Source organism: Panthera onca, chromosome X (assembly GCF_046562875.1).
Source record: "Panthera onca isolate mPanOnc1 chromosome X, mPanOnc1 haplotype 2, whole genome shotgun sequence".
Lineage (NCBI taxonomy): Eukaryota > Metazoa > Chordata > Mammalia > Carnivora > Felidae > Panthera > Panthera onca.
The window spans coordinates 122,638,944-122,660,578 of record NC_138357.1 but is presented as its reverse complement, the minus strand read 5'-3'; the positions used below and the strand labels follow the sequence as shown (position 1 = coordinate 122,660,578).

Genomic DNA, 21,635 nt, shown 5'->3' with positions numbered 1-21,635 from the left:
TAGAATACAGTCTCCTGGATGATCTGGCCCCTGTCCTGACCTCGTTTCCCCCAGTGTCACCCCCACTCCTCTGTGTCTACCCCCTGACCACCCTGCTGGCTCTCCCCACTGGAACTTGCAGCCCCCTGTCCCCGGAACACTCTTTCCCCCAAATTCTACTTGCCTGCCTGTTCCCTCCTTTCTGTAGTTTTCTGGACAAATGGTGTCTTGCCAAGACCCTTGGCTGACCACTGGACCTAAAAAGGAGCCCTTTCCGCCACACTCTGTCCCGGAACCTGGCTTTGTTTTCCTTAAAACGCCGATCGCTGCCTGCCCTAATGATTTATTTTTTGTGGTCTCTCTTCTTGACTCGCATCGTGCCACATGGGAACAAGGACTCTGCCTTGTTCCCTGCTGGGTCCTCAGGACCCAGACGCTTCAGGCACAGGGCAGGGCTGAGTGGCACGAGTGGACCCGGCCCTGGGTGCCGTGCGGAGTGGCTGATGTCGCCGCTCCTGCCCGCTGGGAGCTGTGACGCGGTTCGCGTCACTGCTGGACACTGGCACCCTCTGGGCCGCCTGGACCACCGGAGGACTGTGTACATCGGCCCGGTCACCTTCTTATTAACCGCCCTCCGGCACTACCTTGTCGTCTACGCGCCGTGCTCTGTTGTGTTTTAAGAAATCCTGTTCCTCATTCCTGCTGTTGACATCACAGAGAGGGGCTCACGAAATATTCCAACGACCAGTTTCCAGGGGGCACATTCTTCGCCACGGGGTACCGTTTTCTCTTCGAGCCTCGTAATTGCTTGATGAACGTCTTCCCGTTTGGGCGGTGTGCGCAAAGTGAAAGCCACGTGTCTCAGACAAGAGTGACTGCACGCTCCCGAGCAGTCTGTACTAGAAGGACGCGGTATTAGATATGGGAATGAGCGTTCTCTCTCCAAGGGGATTTAGCGTTTTCACAAGAGAATGGGATCGTTCACAGTTGGAACAGGCTGAGGCCGACAGTTTCCCAGTAACGTAGCCCGTCAGGTACAGCCCGTGCGGAAGCCCGGCACCGCTCAGGTAACTGGAAAGCGTGCAGCAGCGGGGCGGAAACAAAAAGAACATTGTTCCTGGTCGCGGGACAGGTCTGCTGCTGCACACAGGCCCTGCTGTTGATAGAAAGCTGCCGGAAGCTGTCTGAGGTCCCTTCAGGGCCCCTTGCCAGAGCCGGTGATGTAAAAGGTGGAGTCGTAACAAAACTCCTCATTCTTTTGGGTTGTAATGTGTGGTATTAACATGGAATATCTTCAGCAGCCTGGCAGCCCTTTTCTTCCAGGCTGTGGGTTGAAGGAGCCATTTGGTTTTGCGTTTGCCGGTGCGGTTCTCTTGACGTCTTAAATCCAACAACAGACACGGAAACCAGGGTAGTAGGAGGTGGAGGTTCATAGATGCTCTGAAATGCCTTCTCACCCGTACTGCTGTCATCGCCTGAAGCTGCACCTTCTCCTTTTCCCTCTAACCCTTTCTTTCAAAAGGAGACCCTGGAGGGCACCGGTTTACTTTGGGACCACATCTGACTGGCTGTGGGGGTGGCCTTCGGCTGTGACACAGTGTGAATTTGGAGGCCTTGACTCTGAGCGTATTGCTAGCCCAGTGATGAAGAGGCTGAGAGCCGGTGTGAGCGGCCCTGGTGTGAACTTCACCGTGCCTCTTACTGGCTGCGTGACCCTGAGCAAGTCACTTAACCTCCCCAGAGGCTGCTTCAAGACGTTGGAACGTGGAGACTGTGGTCTGGGTACTGGATTTTTTTTTTTTACACTGTGCCTCAGTCCATTTGGGCTGCTAAAGCAAAATACCACAGACTGGGTGGCTTATAAACAATAGAAATTTATTTCTTAAAGTTCCAGAGCCCGGAAGTCCCAGATCAAGGTGCCAGCCTGGTCGGCCTCTGTGTAGCCACCGTCTTGCTGTGGCGTCACAGGACGGAAGGGGCAGGGAGCTCTGTGGGGGTCTCCTTTATTAGAGCACTGATCCCACCGATCCCAGTCATGGGGGCTTCTCCCTCATGACCTCATCGCCTCCCAAAGGCCCCACCTCTTAACACCATCCCCCTGGGGGTCAGGATCCCAGCATGTGAAGGCGGGTGCGTAAACATTCAGATCATAGCACCGGGCGTCCTAACTTAAGTTTTTACCTTTTGTTGACAGTTACCACTTTTCTGTCATTTTATTTGAGATGTATCCGCACTCTCTTGGGCTCTTGATTAAAATTAAAAAAAGAAAAAGACAGTTCCTTGGCAGTCACGGATGTTACGATCTTCTTTATGAAATGGAGTATATTGGTATTTTAGAAAATACCAAATCACTGACCACATCCTCTGAATTTGACCAAAGTTCTAGAGGGAATTGGAGCAAAGGGAGAAAACTCCCAAAGAAATGAATTTTGCAGATGGGAAGGAAGGGGTTTCCTACCCTTTGAAGTTTTTATTAGATGAAATTTATCATCGTTGAAAAATGGAAGCGGTTGGGATTCTGTGAAGCCTTGCCTGCCCTTAGAAAAGCATATGGGACCGACCTTGGCCGCTCTGAGCAGGAGTATGCCTGTGAGATCAAGGGGGCAGCACTGTACTTGGCGATCCGACACAGGCTTGAGAATTGGGAGACGTGGGTTCGAAACACTGCGGCTCTGCTGGATCTTAGCTTGTCATCTGGGGCCGCGGAGGTCATCTCTCTGAGCCTCAGGTTTTTCATTATAAAATCTGAGAGGGTTATGCTTCCCTCATAAAGCTGCTGAGGGGACTCAACGAGGTGACAGACGCCAAACGTGCAGGAAGACCCTGGTGCCTAGTAGGTGCTTGGCACGTTCAACTATTGTAATGTACTAGTTCTATAATTATATAGTGTAATCAAATAATATGTACCGGATAGAGTGTTTACCTAAGGTTATATTTGCATAATACATAATGACCCTTTTAGATGATTGTATGTTCTGTTCTATAACATTAATATTGACATACAGTTGTGAAATATGATGCACAATACAATAATGGTATATAACTGTTTTTAAATAACAGTATTCTCTCTGAAATACCAGGACTTCAAGATCATGTTCCCTAATAGCTTTCGCACTTTTTTAACAGCGGAATCTTTTTCCTTTCCCTTTCCTGCACATGACATCTTCTATGGAACCAACCAGAATGTCTGAGACGGAGCAAAGGGGAGGTGCTCGCTGAAGCAGGGGTGAGGGTCCTCGAGCCCTAGACGGGCCCTCCCTGTAGCCGCTCCTGCTCCCCGCGCCGGACACCCTTGGCACAGAGCGGAGACAGCTGTTCTAGGCCAATCTGCATTCTTTTCGAGGTCCCAGAGCCACTTGGGTAATAGCCAAGGCCAGAGCGCAGGTCCGTGGCCTTGAAGTTGAACTTCCGTTCTCCCAGGTGCTGTGCAGCGTCCGCCGGCGGCATGAATTACGGGGCTGCCGATCCCTCTTCCTGAGGGAATTGCGGCCTGTTTTCCTGGGTGTGGCAGCCGTTCCCATCATGGGGCCTGCCTTGACGGGCTGCTGGCTCAGCCCCTGGGTTTACTGATGTGATGGCCACGCGCAGGCGTTCTTGCTACTGAAAGCCGTAAGGAAGTCACAACACTTACGTATAAAGCTGGAGCTGACATGCGTAGGGTCTCACATCACAGCCTTAGCGCCGGGAGCGTGTGTCTGTACTTCTGTGGCTGTTTGATTAGCTTTGATTTTCAAGCACTTGAAAACATTGTGCTCGGTGCAGTGGAGTTCATTTCTCCACGGGGGTGTCGGCGTCAGGCGAGGATCTATTTGCTGCGTTTTTCGTTCTGGAGCAGTCGACCTGGTTAGCAGAGGCGCTGGGCATTGACTGTTACAGGGAAGTCAGACTTGCCCGGCCTTGGTGTTTTGTCTGAGAACGATGGAACCCTTCTACCGACTTCATGAGCCTCTGCGGGTTGTTGGCTGTGACATTAAATGAGATGTATTGGAAAGCCTTTTATCAGAGGATCGGTGCCAGGAGACCCTGTTACGTAAGCGAGTCTGGCTCTTCCCTGCAAGAAAAACCGGGCCACTGCTTCGGCGGATGTGGCGCTGTGAGGTGGACGGCCTCTTATTTCCGCCCTCTATTGGAGACCCTTGGTTCTCTGGAGAACAGCTGAAATGGGAAAACGCGTGGCCAGGCCCTGCTGGGATGGAAGCGTGTCACCCCTGGATGGGTGGGGGCCCGTGGCGTTGACTCCGTGAAAGAGAACTCAGGGACAGGTTTTGTAAATACGTGATTTGCAGCTGATGCAGTGCCGGCAGTGGCCGTGGAGCCCTGAAGCCCGGTTCCAAAGGGAGGGAATGGCTTCCTGCCTTGGTGTATTTGTCCTTCTCTTATTCCAAGGGTCGTGAGAGCTCAGATCAACTCCGGGCCTAAAGAACCAGAGTTGGTGAATTATTTACTTTTTCTCCCATGAATACACAGATTCAGTGTTATCCTGACGATAATAATAATCACCGCTAACATCACACGCCTGGCCTTTCCTCATTAAGTGGGGGAAACGTGAACCTGAGGTTTACAGAGGCCAAGCCGCTTGCCCAGGGTCCCGCTGTAGTGCTGCAGCGTCACTGGTCCTCACCAGTGTGCCAGGATGCTTTCGTGAGCGGAAAACAGGCGAGTTTGGGCTGGTCGTTAAGGATCCAGATTTTCCGGTAACGTGGGGAAGAACGGTGTCGAACCGGAACCTGCGTAATGGTGGGTCTGGAATCTGAAAGGCATGCTAACTACTTTCAAGCGGCGGAGTTCGTGCCCCTTTCTGGATCAGAGTATTCCAACTGCTTTAGCCCTGCGGGTTTCCAAGCCTCAAGACTTAGGTAAGGGAGGCGAGACAAAGGACGTGCTGTATGCGGGAGGCGGCCTGCTTTGTGGAGGCCAGAGCCAGGCCTAGTCTCTCGGTCAGCGCTCTGTTTCCACCACCTGGAAGCAGGCCTTGTGTGCCTGGGGGCGGCCTGGCTGGAAGGAAGGAAGGGAAGGATAGAAGGAGGGAGGGAGGGAGGGAGGGAGTTTGGATGGATGGATGGAAGGAAGGATGGATGAATGGATGTTTGGATTGAAAGAAAGAACTGAGGAGGTGAGTAGTAAGGAGAAAGAGAGAGGGAGATCAGAACGAGAATGAGATGGAAGAAGGTAGCGGAGACAGAGTTTCCAATTTTATAGAAGGCATCGCTATTAAAAGTTCACAACATTTTGCTGTTTCCCATATGCTCTCCTTGCACACAGATGTCATTCGTATGTTTATTTAATAGACAGTTTTGACCGCTAACCCAGATGCCGGGGATAAACAAGTAAGACATAATCCCCCTCTCAGAGAGGAGTTTACCATCTCAGGATATTACTTAAGCCAGTGTTGTTGCCTGATCATTAGTAGAGGTCATGGGAATCCTGATTCGAAGGTCCTCACCTGCACTGGATGTTCCTGGAGCAAAGGAAACCGTCCACCGGCCAAGGCTCATCTCTGCGTGTTTACCGCAAGCAAGAAAGGTTTTATGGGATCTTTATTTCTCTTTGCCACAACGCTTTTAACCGTTTCCCACCTTTCTGTAAAGCTTTTGAGTTATGTTGTTGTTGTTGTTGTTATTGTGTAATGGAATGTTATAATCTCTTATTTTTATTTTTTAACCAGGATTGATCGTAAGATGTCAAGCACTCACACCAACTACAAGCTGGATGAGGCACAGGCCATAATGAGTGAGCTCCGGACCATCAAGAAAGCCATTTGCACAGGCGAGAAGGAGAGGCGGGACCTGATGCAGGTAGGGGCCTGGCACTCTTCAGATCCCATGTCCGTTCGTCTGCCTGCCTACGCGTCTGTCTTTTATTTAAAATTTTAGGAAAATATGTACTTACCGTATATATTATGTTATGTATGTATTATATATGCAATCCATACATTTTTAAATACATGCATATATAATACATGTATGTGTATATATGTTCTTTATGTGTGTATATTTATGTATACTGTATATTAAAATGTTTTCAAATACGGGTATTAGTTATTCCTAGGGCCGCCATGACAAAGGAGCACACACTGGCATAGAACAACAGAAATTTATTCTCCCAGGGTCTGGTGGCCAGGACGCCAGAGTCACGGTGCCGACGGGGCCCTGCCGTCTCTGAGGCGGTAGGGGAGGATCCTTCCTCACCTCTTCCAGCTTCTGGCATTCCTTGGTATCCCTCAGCTTGTAGCTGCATTGGTCCAGCCTCTGCCTTCCTCGTCACCTGGTGCTCTCCCTGTGTCCCCGCATCTAAATGGTCTCCTCTTACAAGAGTGCCAATCACTGGATTAGAACCCATTCTAATTCCGTAGCACCTCACCTTAACTTGATTCCGTCCGCAAGGACTCGATTTCCAAAGCAGCCCGCATTCCCAGATTCTTAGGACTTGAACGTAACTTTCTGGAGGACACGATTTAAGCCACAAAAATGGGTGATGCCTATTGTTCAATAATCAAAATAATTTTGAAAGTCTATGACGACAGGTCTTGCTGTTGCCTCATTCGCTTGTCTCCTGTAACTACTTTTATTAGCTTCCCGTATACCCGGCTAGTGTTTATGCAGCCGCGGGAGAGTGTGAACGCGTGTTCAGCCATCCTCACGGGGAGCTAGGACTATGCCTGCTGCTCCCCTGCCCCGGCTTCCTCACCTAACGATAACACCCTGTCTCTTTTTCCGCATCTGTCCACCACGCGCCGCTTCATTCCCTGACGTGGCCGCGAAGTACCCTACTGCGTGCGTACGTTTCAGTTCCGTGGCTGCCATCAGTGGAGCATTATATCGTGTTCTTTTTTGTTCCTCGCGCTTCTGTAGATGTTGTTATTTTTAGAAAAAGCTTGAGTGTTTGCAAACGGGTGCGCGCTGGCCTTTTTGCTTGATGCTCGGGTGCTTTCAGATGTTTCTGTTACGGCTTTCATTTCGTGTTCCACACACTGAGTACCTAGTAGGCACCGGTCTAGATTCCGCAGAACGTAGGGCATAGAAGGGCACGTGAAGCAGAGCTCAGACTCGTAGGCCAAATGAGACAGGTGCACAGATAGCTGCCTTCCATGGCGGTGCTTCCTGAGGTCAAGGATCCAAGAGACTTGTCCCCACAGTGGTCACTGAGTTGCCCATTCCCGGGCCCTGCCCCGGGCCTACTAGATAAGGCTCTGGAGGTGTGGCCCACACATCTGTATTTTCACACGCCCTCTCCAGGTCACGAAAGTAAATGATCGACGGTTAGATTGTCTCCGAGCACTGGTAGCAAGAACAGCTACTGCCATTTACTGAGGCCTCTGAGTGCGGTGTCGGACAAGGTGCCGTATGGATGTCACCCATCATAACGTGAGCCTAAACCCCAGGGGCGAACCAAGCGGCATTTCGCCACGGGGGCTTGGAGGCTCTGCCCCTGGAGGTTGCGCTAACTGCTCCGCACTGGCCGATCCAGGCGTGCAGGGTGGGGGCGACCGCCCAGTTGCCTCGAGTGGGTTCCCCACTTTCGAGGCTGGAGATAGAATTTCTAGAAGAAGCTTCAGACCCCAGCATCTTCTCTGAGACGCTCCTGGGAGAGGCATGGGGAACGTCCTCTCTAGTAAAATCAAAGAAGTTGTTCTGTCTTTCTTTTATGAGCTTAATGGTACCGGCCCATTCCAAGATGCCTTTGTCTAGAGCCAGAACCAGCTACGTGTGTTATACCGCTCCTGCGGGTCCTGGTGTCCACAGCAATGTCTGCTGAAGATAAAAACGTTCAAAAGTCTTCTAAAAACTTGTAGAAAATCTCATTGCTCTTTGACTTGCACCCAAAGGGGTTACGTGTGCCAGAAGACATACTCTAGTTTTTGGCCAACTGACATCACGTGAGATGACTCTTGGTCATGTACAGTCACCTGAAAAACCAGGTTGTGAAAATACGTAAACATCATCTGGGAGTGGTTTTGCTTCTGTGTGGTTTATCAAAATCTCGAGGTGGCATTCATCTCAGACTCATTTATTGATAGAACGTTTTGGATGGCAGTGCTCCCCCCTTTTATTGAGGTACAGATGACAAAATTATATAAACTTAAGGTATACAACCTAATGATTTGATGTACATATATAACCTGGAATGATTACCACGATAAAGTTAGTTAACACATCCACCGTCTCACATAGGTACCGTGCGTGTGTGTGCGTGTGTGCGTGTGTGTGTGTGTGTGTGTGTGTGTGTGTGTGTGTTGAAACACGCTGTGTTTCCTAAAGAAGAAAAACAGTAACAGTGGTACCCCGGCAGTTGTCTACGTTATCCACATGCTGGCAGGGGGACTCGGTCACAGGGGGACGTAAATGACGAAGAATTGTATTAAAGGTGCACGTGGCGGTAGACTTGGCTTCTCCACCTGGTGGGGGAGGGGTGGGGTGGGCCAGCGCCAGGGGCGGCCCTCAGCGGGAAGGGAAGCGTCACCACCTCTGTTCAGGCGGCTCGTTTCCTTCTCTTCCAGAGCCTGGCCAAGCTGACCGACGGCTTCAGGAATAGCTTTTCTCTCACCGACCCTCTGCCGGAGTTCCCTCACAATCCAGGTGTGCTTGGCGATTCTTTACCTCAGCAGTTCTGCGACGCTGGGTCTCAGACCGACATCGTCGGAGAGGTATGCCAGGAACCGGGGGCTGGGGTGGAGGGGAGGGCCGAATGTGCCAGGAGAGGAAAGAGCCGCCTTCGCGGTGCCGTCACTCGTCACTCGTTTGTTTTCCTCTGCCACTTTCTCTTCAGAGATGTTTTGGCTTTTGTGCCATTGCGTTGGAGGAAAAAAATCCAGCTGTGAAGGTCCCGGGGCCTGGAAGGCAATCGAATTGCTTATTACCTCTCTCCTTGTGATTCTTTAAAATGGCAGAATCCTTTTGAGAATTGAATTTAGGTGTGTTTTTAACAGACATATGATATCTTACAGCAGGGATCAGCTAACTTTTTCTGTAAAGGCCCAGATAGTAAATATTAAATTTTTTTTTAATGTTTATTTACTTTTGAGAGAGAGAGAGAGAGACAGAGCGTGAGCAGGGGAGGAGCAGAGAGAGAGAGGGAGACACAGAACCTGAAGCAGGCTCTAGGCTCCAGGCTGTCAGCACAGAGCCCGATGCGGGGCTCGAACTCGGGAACAAGATCGTGACCTGAGCCGAAGTCGGACGCTTAACCGACTGAGCCACCCAGGCACCCCTAGATAGTAAATATTTTAGACCTTTGCCATAACTATCCAACTGTGTTGTTAGAATGCAAAAGCAGCCATAGGCAGTGTGCGAACAAATGGGCAGGGCTGTGTTCCAATAAAGCTTTATTTTTAAAAACAGGATTGGATCTGGCCTGCGGGGGCCATAGTTTACCGATCGTTGGCTTCGCCCAGTGATTTTCCGAGGCTTTGTGGCTGTAGCACCCTTGGGTTATACTTTGATGCTATTTCTTATTCTTCTAAAAGAATGTCAGGAAATTGAATTGAATCAAAATTAATTTTGGTTGGGACTTGGAAGAATTTCATAAGGCCCCTTTTGGCAATTAGTGAAGCCTTGAGTTAGCCACAAAAACAAAGTTGGCAGTCATCATCTGAAGCAGGGTGGTGAATGCTTAAAGACACTCCTGTTGTAATGTTATTGAGTGAAGTTTATTACAAATGGAAAACAAATTGAAAAAAAAAAGATGGCTTCTTTTTCTTAGAGCTTATTAAGTAAAGATGAGACATCAATGGAATGTGGAATGCCCTCCCCAAAATTACATAAAAGGAAACAAGGGGAAAAGACCATTGACAAAAACTCTGGGTTTTAAATAATTAACTTAATATTTTGAAATTTAGGCAAATAGTATCTCTTTGAGAGTGCTATGGTAAATAATGACTCTTTGTCCTGGACGTCCCAGAACAGCCCTATTTTCAATTTTCCCCTCCTTGCTTTTAAAAGTCTGCGTAGACGTTTTTGACCAGGCAATTTTGGTTTTAAAGGATAGGGTCACCATCTATATAAAGACACACAGAAAAGAATCTGTAAGTCAGAAATGCCTGCTATTTTTGCCTGAAGGGTTTGGTGTGCAGGAAAGAAAGAAGTACAAGACTCATTGAATTCCATGAATAATTGCCGTTATCATAGGGTAGGATTAGAATTTAGAGATTCGACTAGTTTGGAAGAAACAAAGGTTCTCTAATGATTAGGTAAGACTTTCTGAAAATATCAGGTGGGGAGTGGCTGGTCATGCCGTTGCAGTAACTCAAGGAGTAAATTGTTATCGTTTGTGAGTTTACTGGGGCTGGCCCTGGACTGACCGCTTCATGGCTGTTACCTTATTAGTTGTTTCCATATACTTTTGATAGACGAGGGGATCAGGTGCCGAGTCAGCTAAGGTCATGTAGCCAGGGCTGGCTGGGTTTGAATCAACATTTCTGATGTCTAAACCCCTGTTTATATCATGTCGTTATAAAAAAGGATATTGAAAGGCCGTAATTGGATTGGTGGGCTATTACTGCCTAACAGATTACTCCAAAATGTAGCATCTTAAAACATCACACTTCGATTATCTCAGACTTCTACTGTGGGTCAGGAGTCTGGGTGGGCCCTCTGCTTCAGCAGCTCTCACGAAACTGCAATCAAGGCATCGGCCAGGGCTGCAGTCTCATCCAAGGACTTGACTGGGGAAGAGGCCACTTTGAAGCTCACGTGATTGTTGACAGGATTCACTTCCCCACGGGTCGTGGGACAGAGGGTTTTGCTTCTTTGCCGTATGGACCTCTCTGGCACCATAGCTTGCTTCATCAAAGTGTGCAAGCTGAGAGAGTCTGCCAGCAAGATGGAAGTCACTGTCTTCTGTAACCTGGTCACAGAAATGGCTTCTCATAATCTCTGTTGTATTCTATTGGTAATCATGGCTCTAGAGCACTCTCAAGGGGCTCACACGTGGGGCAAATCCCAAGAGGTGGAGACTACTGGGCACCATCTTAGACGTCTGCGTACTTGGCTTAGTTATCAATTTGGGTCATCAGTTTTGTGGGATGGGTGTGGACATAATCGGCTATGCTTTTTGACCCCAGGACTTTGCAAACACAGATGTATATACACGCTGCAGGCCTAATGCCGGGATTCGACAGTTGGGGTACATGCTACGTAGGAACTGTGAAGCAGGAACCTGCTGAATCCATTGGGTCGTAGGTTTTTCCTTTTTTGACCAAGATGTCCATTTTGTTCTCAAAGAAGAGTGCAAAAACAGAGCTTAGAGATCTACAGGAGTATCAAGAACAGGTTGAAGAAATATCTGTTGGTCTTGATGATGGGTCAGCTGCAGGAGTCTCCGACAAACAAGGTGGTGAGGTGACATGTAGCTCGTTTCCAGCGTAGATGGCTTCTGGAGATGTGACGTCAAAGCATAGGAGTGTGTGTGTGTGTGTGTGTGTGTGTGTATTGAGGAAACCGTGGGGAGGCTGTAAAATGTGTAAAATTATGACACATCTCATCGGAGAATGCCCAGCCCCTCATAAGGCATTTCTTCCATCTCGCCATTCGAGACGATGAAGATAAAGACATTCCTATTGATGTGTATCAACACTGGTATCGATAAATTCATCACTAATCATTCAGATAGAATATTTTCAAATATTTGCTGACATGACGTTATTTAAAAAAATGATTTGGAGGCTATGGTCTAGTTAAGGTCAGATCTACAGAGAGGATCAATTTAATGAATTGGTGTCATAGATTTCCAGGAATGAAAGAAGTGACCAAGGTGAGCTACGATTACCTCCCATACAGGTCTTTTTTTGTTTTGTTTGAGGAATTTGTTTTGTTCGGTGTAATTGGTAAGAAAATAAGAACAACTAATGATCATGTCAGGGCACCACATTTCAATTCTAACTCCTAAGGTGATGTGCCCCGATCCAGGCTTTTCCAGACCTTGCTTTATTTCCTTTTGACCTTGAGCTCTTTAACATGCCATGTGACACTAGAAGGAGTCCTGTAGCCCATGCCTAACACAGCTAAGTCCGTCGTCTTCCGATCGTGTGACTTCTCAGAACATCGTTATTCTGCATTTATTGAAGAATGACAAAATGTACTGTACAAAGTGGGACGGACGTTTATGCCTTTGTATCAACTTTTACTAAGGAATTCCCTATTTTGTTTTTTAAACTTAATTTGTTGTTAAGAATTATACAATAGATGAACACACTTCCACTGTTAAAAAATACAAACAGACCCACCAGTGTTTGAAAAGCAGAGCTTCCCAGCCCCACGCCCAGCTTCTAGCAACCAGAGGTGACAGCTAAGTATTATTTGGTGTGTTTCCTTCCAGACCCTTGAAAAGGGGACATTTGTTTTCTTTTTTGAGAGAGAGAGAGAGCGATCAAGCACGAGTGGGGGAGGGGCAGAGAGAGAGAGAGAGAGAGGGAGGGAGAATCCCAAGCAGGCTCTGCACTGTCAGCACAGAGCCCGACGTGGGGCTCAAACTCACAAACTGTGAGATCATGACCTGAGCTGAAGTCTGATGCTTAACCGACAGAGTCCCCCCAGGCGTCCCGAAAAGTGGAAATTTAAAGACAAAATAAGATCTTCTTCACTGTTGCTAAAAGTTGAAATGAATTTTCTATTTTGAAAATATGTTTTAATATGTTTCCCCCCCCCCCCCTTTTTTTTTTCCTTCTGTTCCGGAAAGTTTGTCTTTGATGATAAGACAAGACTTGTAGACCGAGTCAGGCTTAATTGGCAGTATGAGGAAGCCAGAAAGAGGTAAGAAGCTCCTTTTTCCAATCTTGCCTTCTGCTTCCTTCCTTTCTCCCATGGAAAGAGGTTTTGTGGAACTCCAGTGTGGGATCGTCCACTTTTTCTCAGAAAGCAGTGTCTGATAGAATATAAAATCAAAGATCTTCCTTTCTGTGGAAGCTTCCTAATACCCACAACAGAATTTCATATGCATTTAAAATGTGAAACGGTCACTCTTGTGAACAGTTATAAAGCCATGATTTAATAAAGACAGAGACACCCGGCTCCCGCCCTCCCTGCCTTCCCACCAAGGCTTCAACACAATCGCCTTGTCTTTTATATGTGCCCTTTCCGACTCCGTAGGTTAATGGAGAAAGCCACGCATCTTGGTTTAAAAGACGGGTTAATAAGGACTAGGTCAGCACGCACTGGCGGCCCCCGGTCTGTTTGGATTTCGATAGAACCGAAGCGTAGCCACTTTCGTTGACCTTTGCTGTAAATCATCTGCCCTCTGAAAATTGAGACTCGACCCTGTCTGTACATTTTCAAAATTCATCTTTCTGTCCCCCTGTCCCAGTCCTAACCGTAGCCAGGGGCAGGATTGAGAGGCAGCGTGCAGTCCTCACAGGCAGGCAGGGTTTTTAGCACATCATACCCTTCCCCATGTCCCCAGGACCCCGTTTTCTATATTCTGACCCTGCCGTGGCTTTTGTGTCCTCTTTTTAGACACTTTCTCTCTTTTGTGTCTTTTGAAAAGAGCCTTAAAACCAAATCATTTCCAAATCTGTGCTTCGGAAAGCTACAAAGCATATCGTTTTGAAAAAAGTTTCTTGAGTCACATGCGAACTGTTTTCTTGGAGGGCGGGGGAGAAGGAGCGGAATGCCCGGTGGGATGAGGGAGTCCTTTCTGGAAGGGAAATAGTTGGGTCTGCTCGATCGACTGTATCATTCCTGATGTCTGGTAATCCACTTGGTCGCCTTTGTAGAAAATGTAAAAATAGCAACCAAAGCAGATCAGATGACTCCCCTGCTAGAGGGCCTGACACGGGCCCTCTGTTTGCTCGGAGCTCTGACACCCGGCTCTCCCTGGCTTCCCCCCTCGCATGTGCAGTGGGCTTTATGTTTCCACACGGACTGCCGCCAGATCCATTCAGCCGTGCTGCTGGGCTCCGTGGCCGTATTGTCCATCTACCGCGCGTTCCTGCTCTTGAGCTCGCTGCCGACTGTCAGGGGCTGTTGTCCCCGTGGAATGTTCCTCTGCTCATTCCTGCATGTTTCTACTGGACTGCGCAGTGTGGGTGCTTGGCATTTGCTGCGCTGTTTTAAAATGCAGAAAATAGAAGGTTGCTACACTTAGGAACTTAATTGTTACGTGCTTTGCTGTGACATTTTCTCAACATAGCAAGTGATTTTTTTTGTTTTCTAGAGATAGCATCGGTACACAGGGAGTCACCTTTTAAATGTTGAGATAATACATTTGGGCGAAAAGGCAAGTATTTAAGGCAGATATGCAGGGGAGGACACTGCATTTCATCAATATCTTTTAAATGAAAGTAATATTTCAAGGTTGCCAGAACCTTGTTAGGAAACGCACTGCAGCTATGGGGGTGGGGGGTGGAGTCCTGCCCTGGGTGCTTCAGCCTTTGTGGGACAGTGAGGGCTTCTTGGGAACGCCTTTCTGGGCTGCACTGGCACCGTTTACGCGAGGACCTCCTGGGCTGGCTTGCACGAGCGCTGCCTGTCTTCCCTCTAGCACAGGGGTTCCCAGCTCGGGGGCGGGGGACCCTTTACCCCCAGGGGACTTCTGGCCCTGTCTTGAGGCATTTGTGGTTGTCACGACTGTGGGGGACCTGCTATCGACATCCAGTCGGCGGGGCCCAGGCCTGTCACTCCATCATCCTATGGCGCACGGGCCGGACCCACACAAAGCATGATCCCTGCCGTGTGTCCCCAGTGCCGAGGCCAAGAAACCCTTCTCTGTGCTGGAGGACTGCGATGTCTTAGCGGGGCCACGCCTGTGGTCTGCGTGGGTGACCCCGGGAGCTCCAGTGGGTAGAGAAGCCGCTGGGAGAATGGGAGATCGTACTTCTTTCTACCCGGCACCTGCCCTGTTCGGGGCATTTCCAAACAATTGTGTGGTGTATGTGATGCGATTGCATATGGTCTTTAACCTATTTGGGAGATAAACTCCTCCCCAGCTAACAGAAATCTGTGAGTTTATCAGCGGCTCTGCCTGGGGGTGAGGACCTCCCCCCAACCCACCGGGCAGTACCTGCTGGGGCTGCGTGTGTGTGTGTGCGTGAACATATGTGTACATGCGCCAGAGCCAGAAACACATGCCCGTGTATGCTTGTACGTGATGTCCGCATATACCACAGGCATGCTTACATACGTGCACGCACACTTGTATTTTTCTCTTTGTTTTTATTACAAAAACAATACATGAATACATCGTTTTTGTCAGAGGCGCAATCAATAAATAGAGACCAGCTGTTTTTCCCTTCTCTAATCCCACTTCCTACCATTAATGGTTTGACGTGAAACCTTCCAGGCTTTTATCTAAACATTGAAATCAATTAAGCCCAGCATAGTTAAATATGGTACGTGATGCATAGCTTAGAAGGCATAGCCATCACTCTGCGGCTAGACGTCTTCGATGGCTGCAGTTTTCCCTTTCCACAAACTGCATGTCTTTTTGTGGGCCCCAGCCTTGCAGGAATGACGGTTCCTGTGGACCGAGACTCAGCAATGAGATGCGTGGGTCTAAAGGCACGTACGCTGAAAGTTTTGCACTGCTGCGAATGGCGATTGAGAGCCCTGATTCTCACATGCGCTTAGCATCATGAAACGTCTTCATTCCTTGTCGGTTTTCCTAGAGTGATGGATGGAGACGTCCTCCCAGCTGCCATGCGCTTCTCCCTGGTGTGGACGGTGCGTTTCCTGGTGCGGTTCAGCATACTCTTGTGTAGCCTTTGGTCATTTCAGTTGCTCTGTCGGAATTTTTTTCCAGACAAGTGATCCTTTCAAAACGTGTTAGATGCTGTCATTCCTCTGCCTCGCATGGGTCTCAAGCATTGAAGGAGGCAATGTTTGCTCCCCAGGGAGCGTTTTTGGTCCCCGTGACTAGAGACCGGGCACTGCCAGCAACCAGCGGGCGGAGCCCAGAGATGCCGCATGGCCCCATGGCACAGACTCAGGTGGCCCAGACTGTCGGTGGTGTCTTGGCTGAGAAGCCTTACTCTCGGGCTGCTTGTTTTGCTGCTGAATCCCTACTGTGTTTGGATCGCGAGGGCCCACAGGAGCAGGTTTTCGCTAACTCGGGGCATTAGCCCGTTCCCTGCGCCCTCCCCGCCCTGCTCCAGCCGAGCCGACCCCTCGGTGTTCCCCAGACATACCGGGGCTCCAGCCTGCCAGGCAGACTCCTGACTTAGTGCCTGGAGTTAGCAGAACCACCCCCCTCCCCAAGATGTCCGTGTCCTGTGGACAGAACCTGTGACTGTGTTGCCTTCCATGGCAGAAGAAACTGTGGATGGGATTAAGTTAAGGACCTGGAGATGGGGGGATGGTCCTGGATGATCCAAGTGGGCTCAGTGTCATCACTAGGGTCCCTGGAAGAGGGACGGTCAGGGAAGGAGACGTGGAGGGAAGCAGAGATCAGAGTGGCGTGGGCCACGAGCTGAGGCCTGTGGGCGGCCCCTAGAAATGGCAGTGGGATGGGTTCTTCCCTAGAGCCTCCAGAAAGATCACAGCCTTGCCCACCCAGTTTTGACTTGTGACTTCTGGAACTGGAAGATAACAACGTGTGCTATTTTGAGCCACCGAATCTGTGGTCTTCTGTTACAGCAACAAGAGGAATCTCACAGGGTGCCCTGAGGGCTCGATCCCAGGAACAGAACTGTGAGATCACGACCTGAACTGAAATCAGTCAGCCACTTAACCGCTTAACTGACTGAACTACCCAGGTGCCCTGAGAGTGGTTATTTTATTTATTTATTTAAAAAAAATTTTTAATGTTTATTTATTTTTGAGAGAGACAGAGCGTGAGCAGGGGAGGGGCAGAGAGAGAGAGGGAGACACAGAATCCGAAGCAGGCTCCAGGCTCTGAGCTGTCAGCACAGATCCTGATGCGGGGCTCGAACTCACAAACCGTGAGATCATGACCTGAGCTGAAATTGGACGCTCAACCGACTGAGCCACCCAGGCGCTCCAGGATGTATTCAGATTAAAAGGAAGTTAGTGGAAGTGGAACTCTTAATTCCAAGTGGTAGTGTGATTTCTAGAGAATTCTGTCGACCAAATCACCATCATGGTGACTAGTGTTGTGTTTTCAACTCTGGGTCGTGGAAAATGTACCCAAACATCTGCTTCTGGGTTTCCCTTCAGGAACATCACTTAGGATTCTCAAGGCAGCCCTTATGATAGGAATACTTCCACATTATTGGTTGAAAATTTTAGAATTTTTCAAAGCCGATTTGGAGGAACGAGTCTCGAAGCAGTCCCAGTGACGCAGATAGTTCCTTATTTTTAACCTAAGAGCACTCGTTCCAGAACTGTGCACAAACTGCAGCTGTTTCCATAGAAACACTCGCAGTCCAGATAGGAACAAAACATCGGACCCATCCAGTTTTTTGTGTCTTAGCGTTTGTTGCCAGGATGGGTCCTGCTGTTCATCTGTCGTCAGAAACCAAAGTCGTGTTAGGATTCCAGTCGAATTTGATCAGACGCTTGGAGTTTTCCTTCGTTTCTGCAGTGACTGTGTATCGGGGCTCGGGCGTGAGTGAATCACAGCCAGGAGCGACGTGGGAAAGCATCCTTGCCACGGCTGGCTCCTTCTTCCCCATTCAGGCCAAGAGAAAGAAGCCTACACATGCTCTGCTTCTCATTTGAAGGAGTTGCGCTCTGAAGATCTGTACCCTCAAAGGGGAAAAGACACGAGGGCAGGGAAGGGTTTGGGGGTGTTAGTGGACCCTTCCTACACCACATATTGGAGATTCAGCTCGAATTTCCAACACAGAATAGAGAGCTGAGCCAAATGGACAGCGGTTTATTGATGCTTAGCTCAGTCAGCTGAAGCGATTTTATCGTCCATCTGACCTAGATCTCAACTGAGATTTTCTTGAACTTTTGCTTTTCGCGTACATGGATATTTACAAAAAGAAAACTAAGGAGAGAAAACATAAGCAGTGTCAAATCTGTAGCTGCGATTGAAATCTGAAGGCACAAGGCTCTAAGCCAACACAACGTCCCGGAGTGTGGCACTGGGGGGTCTGTCATGTCTCAAGCGTCAAATGGGACCTTGGCTTGCCTGGGGTTCCATTTCTCTTCCGGAAAGCAACCATATTTTAGGAACATGCAAAATTATATAGTAGACTGCAAAATTTGTATATAAATTGAAAAAACCAAGGATTGTTCTGGGTATGTAAAATATACCTCAGAACTGTGCTGTATTAGAAGTGCATTATTTTTTTCAGAAAAATGCAGACACTATTTAGGGCTTCTGTGAACTGTGGGGGCCTAAGTAGTTTCTGCAGCATAAACGCACCTTTCTATTCATGGTTTAATGGCGCCTGGGCTGTAACAGAACAGGTGGTCAGGCAAAAACAGCGAGGGGGACAAAAGATTCATATATTACTTGTGTCTACCTTAGACCTGTTCAGGGAATGGAATTTGGAAGTTACATAATAAATATGAAGGCTCAGTGTTTGGTTGAGGCTTTGCCTTCATTTCTTCTCCATCATGAGCACAGGGACATACGTTTTAAAGCTTTTTTTTTTTTTTTAATTTGTTTAACGATTATTATTGAGAGATAGAGACAGAGCATGAGCATGGGAGGGGCAGAAAGAGGAGACACAGAATCCGAAGCAGGCTCCAAGCTCCGAGCTGTCAGCACAGAGCCCAACGCAGGGCTCGAACTCACAAACCACGAGATCATGACCTGAGCCGAAGTCGGATGCTTAACCAACTGGGCCACCGAAGCTTTTAAAGGCATTTGTGAGAGATTATATGTAAGCCATAAAATGTATTACCTATCAAAAATTAGAATCAGTACAGAATACAGTTGACTTACAGGAAATAAACCGTCCCCAATTTTAAGCGGCTCTCGGACTCCCTTCAAAATGACCTGGGGAACGTTTCTTTTTTGCAAACCGTCCTCAGGGCCTTGGTTTGCTTCATGTGTTTAATTTCACCGAAATGGTATTTCAGGAGAGAAAGCCTTTCTGGAGATTGTTTTCCTCAGAGTGCTCAGAACTGGGATGATGGTACTCGTAGGAGTGGGGTTCCAGCCTTCAGATCAGTTGTGTGGCGTGGATGTGGAAGAAGGGGCACCGGAAGTGATGCTGCGTCTTAGGCGCGAAGTCAGTCTCCTCCAGTAAACCTACCACACTACGGGTCCTCCTGGCAGATGGCTGCTTTCGAGGCTGGCAGCACGGGACGGCACAGTAGACGAGGCGTACTGTGTCAAAGGCAAAGCCGTCTTGTCTGTCCCTCGGTGAATGCACCAGAAATGAGTGAAGGAATCCTTCTAGAGCTTTGGGCTTTAGTGCGGACACACACACAAGACACGTGTGCCACGCTCTCGACCCGGCCCAGAGCAGGTCCCGTGTGCCTGCATCTGGAGTAGGGAGACAGGGCAAGAAATGGCGCTTTGCGATACGTGTCAATAGTCTTCTAGATTCATAGCTAGCTCTCAGATGACCAGGCGATCGCTTGCATCATTGTGAGATGTATTTTAAAGAGCGCTATCCTCAAGCGTAGAAATGCTTGCCTAGTGTTCGGCACAGCCCAGGCAGCTTTTCCCGACGGGTGGCGTGAAGTCCACTTCGTCGGTTTTTGGTTTCTTCCACAGACGTTGTCCCTTGCCGTGTGGCTTTGCTTATTTTTCTTGCGAGCTGTGCCGAGTCACAGAAACGTGCTTCACCTCGGCCGCCGTGCTGTTTCTTTTATGCCTTCGGCGGACAGCCCTTTCGAAGCTGGCGCTTTGCTTCTCTTCCCGCCTGTAATTCTTTTCTTCCCCTCATTCTTTTTTCTGATAGTGGATATTACTTGAGATCTGCCTGGAAAGAGTAGGATTAGCTAGGACTGGCTCTTCCACCGCCCTGCGGCCCTCGGCAACTTGAATCCACGTAGAATGGCAGCTAACCTGTGCCTGGCCGGCTTGGACAGAATCACGATCGCCTCTCATGTACACCTCAGAGACTCAGAGGCAGTGCTTTTTAAACTGTGTCCGCTTGTAGTGGATGTAGGAGAATTAGTACACGTTACAAAGTAATACCGCTAACTTTAGCAGGGTTCAGAGAGGCTTTCCTGTGGATTGGTCAGGTAAATTACATGAGAACTTACGAGGACGCGATGAATTTGCTCATTGTTGTTCGGCCCCTTCATATTTATTCCTTACTTTGGACTTGTCTGGATCTACGGTAGAACGTTCCAGAAATTTCATTGGGTATAATGTCTGATTTGGCACTAACTTATTTATGGGCCTACTTGCAGTGTATTTTCCTTGGGCTTCAGTTATATGACTGCCATAAATTTTAATTACACTAATTAGACATAGATGGATGCTTAAGGCCCAGTTGGATTCCTAACCCTGTTCAGCTGCCTCTGTCATTAGTATTTTTCAGTGACATGATTTGGCACCATTTTCCAACACATTTTCAGGAAATTAGTTTTAAGTTGGAAAAGAACTTGCCTAATAAAGCTACTGACATTCAACTATTTTCTTTACCTTCTTGGGGAATTGGACTTGAGTAAAATGCACACGTTGAAACTGTAATTTGTACACTCCTTTTTTAAACCGTTGGCTTTCGGATTGGCTTGGTACTCGAAGAAGGCGTCTTACCCAGTCCTCTGGCCGGGCTGGCTAGCCCGCACGCTCACATCCAGCTCAGAGGAGCCTGACTTAGTGCAGGGCCGGCTGACAGGCTTTGACACGTGGACCGACACCAGTCGATGGGTGGGCAGCGTCTGCAGGGAGCTTGGTGTCGAGAAGGATTCCGAGGGCTGGACCTAGCGGGCGGGATGCCAGCTTTGATGAGTGTGTGTGCCCTGGGCATGGGACAGGGTGGCCTCAGGGGCACTCCTGCCATTCCCATTTTAGTGAGGATCGCCACATCGGAGCCTGATGTGAGCCCCTGAGAGCTCCAAGGCCAGTTAGGATCCTCTGGACAAGGCCGGGCTGCCTGGGGTCAGAGGCTTTTCGAACTCCGGTGAGCATCAGAAGTACCAGTGGGACTTGTTAAAGTCCAGATCGCCCCGACCCCGTCCCCAGAGTGTCTCCTTTTACGGGTCTGGGGTGGCGCCCGAGGTTGCCGTTTGTCACAAAACTCCTGGTAATGCTGAGGCTGCCGGTCCGGGACCCCACTTTGAGAATCACTGCCTTAGAGGCTACAGGGCCACGTGCCCCTGCCGCTGCCCCTTCTTCACCGCTCTCTGCGACCTCAGGGACGTCTCTGGATTTGGGTTTTGGGGCACGTGTGCCAATGTCTGTCTGTCCTTCGCGGCGCCGGGTTCAGGGCAAGTCTGGCGTCCCTCGCTTCTGCCTGAAAACAGATAGGCCTCATATTTAGCCACACCTAAACTTGAAGGGCCTACAGCAGTCTACTCTGGCCATGAAACAATTGCTCTGAAGATACAGGCCGCATCTCTGCCGTTTAGTCTGCATTCAGCAGCGACTCGGGACACACGGTGATGCGGTCTGCCAAGCGAACGCATGGAAGTTTGGGCCCGTGGAAGGTGACAACAGAGCCCGCGTTCTTACACCCGGAGGGTGGTCATGCCGATGCATTTAGCGAGGCTGACCGGTCTCTACCCCCTGATTACCTCACGCCAACACCCACGCCTGCCAGGGCCGACCCTCCCGCTCTCGGATATTTGCGGTCATGTTTGCTCCCAGTTCCGTGCGCTTAGCCCTTGCCGAGTGTCTGCTCTCTGCAGAGC

The 21,635-nt window shown here is 49.1% G+C and overlaps 1 protein-coding gene across 2 annotated transcripts in view; it reads left to right on the top strand.

The window, feature by feature from the left end:
* Positions 1 to 21,635, top strand: part of WWC3 (WWC family member 3) — a 118,388-nt gene that overhangs the window by 65,826 nt on the left and 30,927 nt on the right. For both annotated transcript variants that reach the window (XM_081793144.1, XM_081793145.1), the window contains exons 6-8: positions 5,645 to 5,774; positions 8,477 to 8,623; positions 12,652 to 12,725. In XM_081793144.1, the coding sequence (XP_081649270.1) occupies positions 5,645 to 5,774; positions 8,477 to 8,623; positions 12,652 to 12,725 (351 nt within the window). The remainder of the gene's footprint in view (positions 1 to 5,644; positions 5,775 to 8,476; positions 8,624 to 12,651; positions 12,726 to 21,635) is intronic.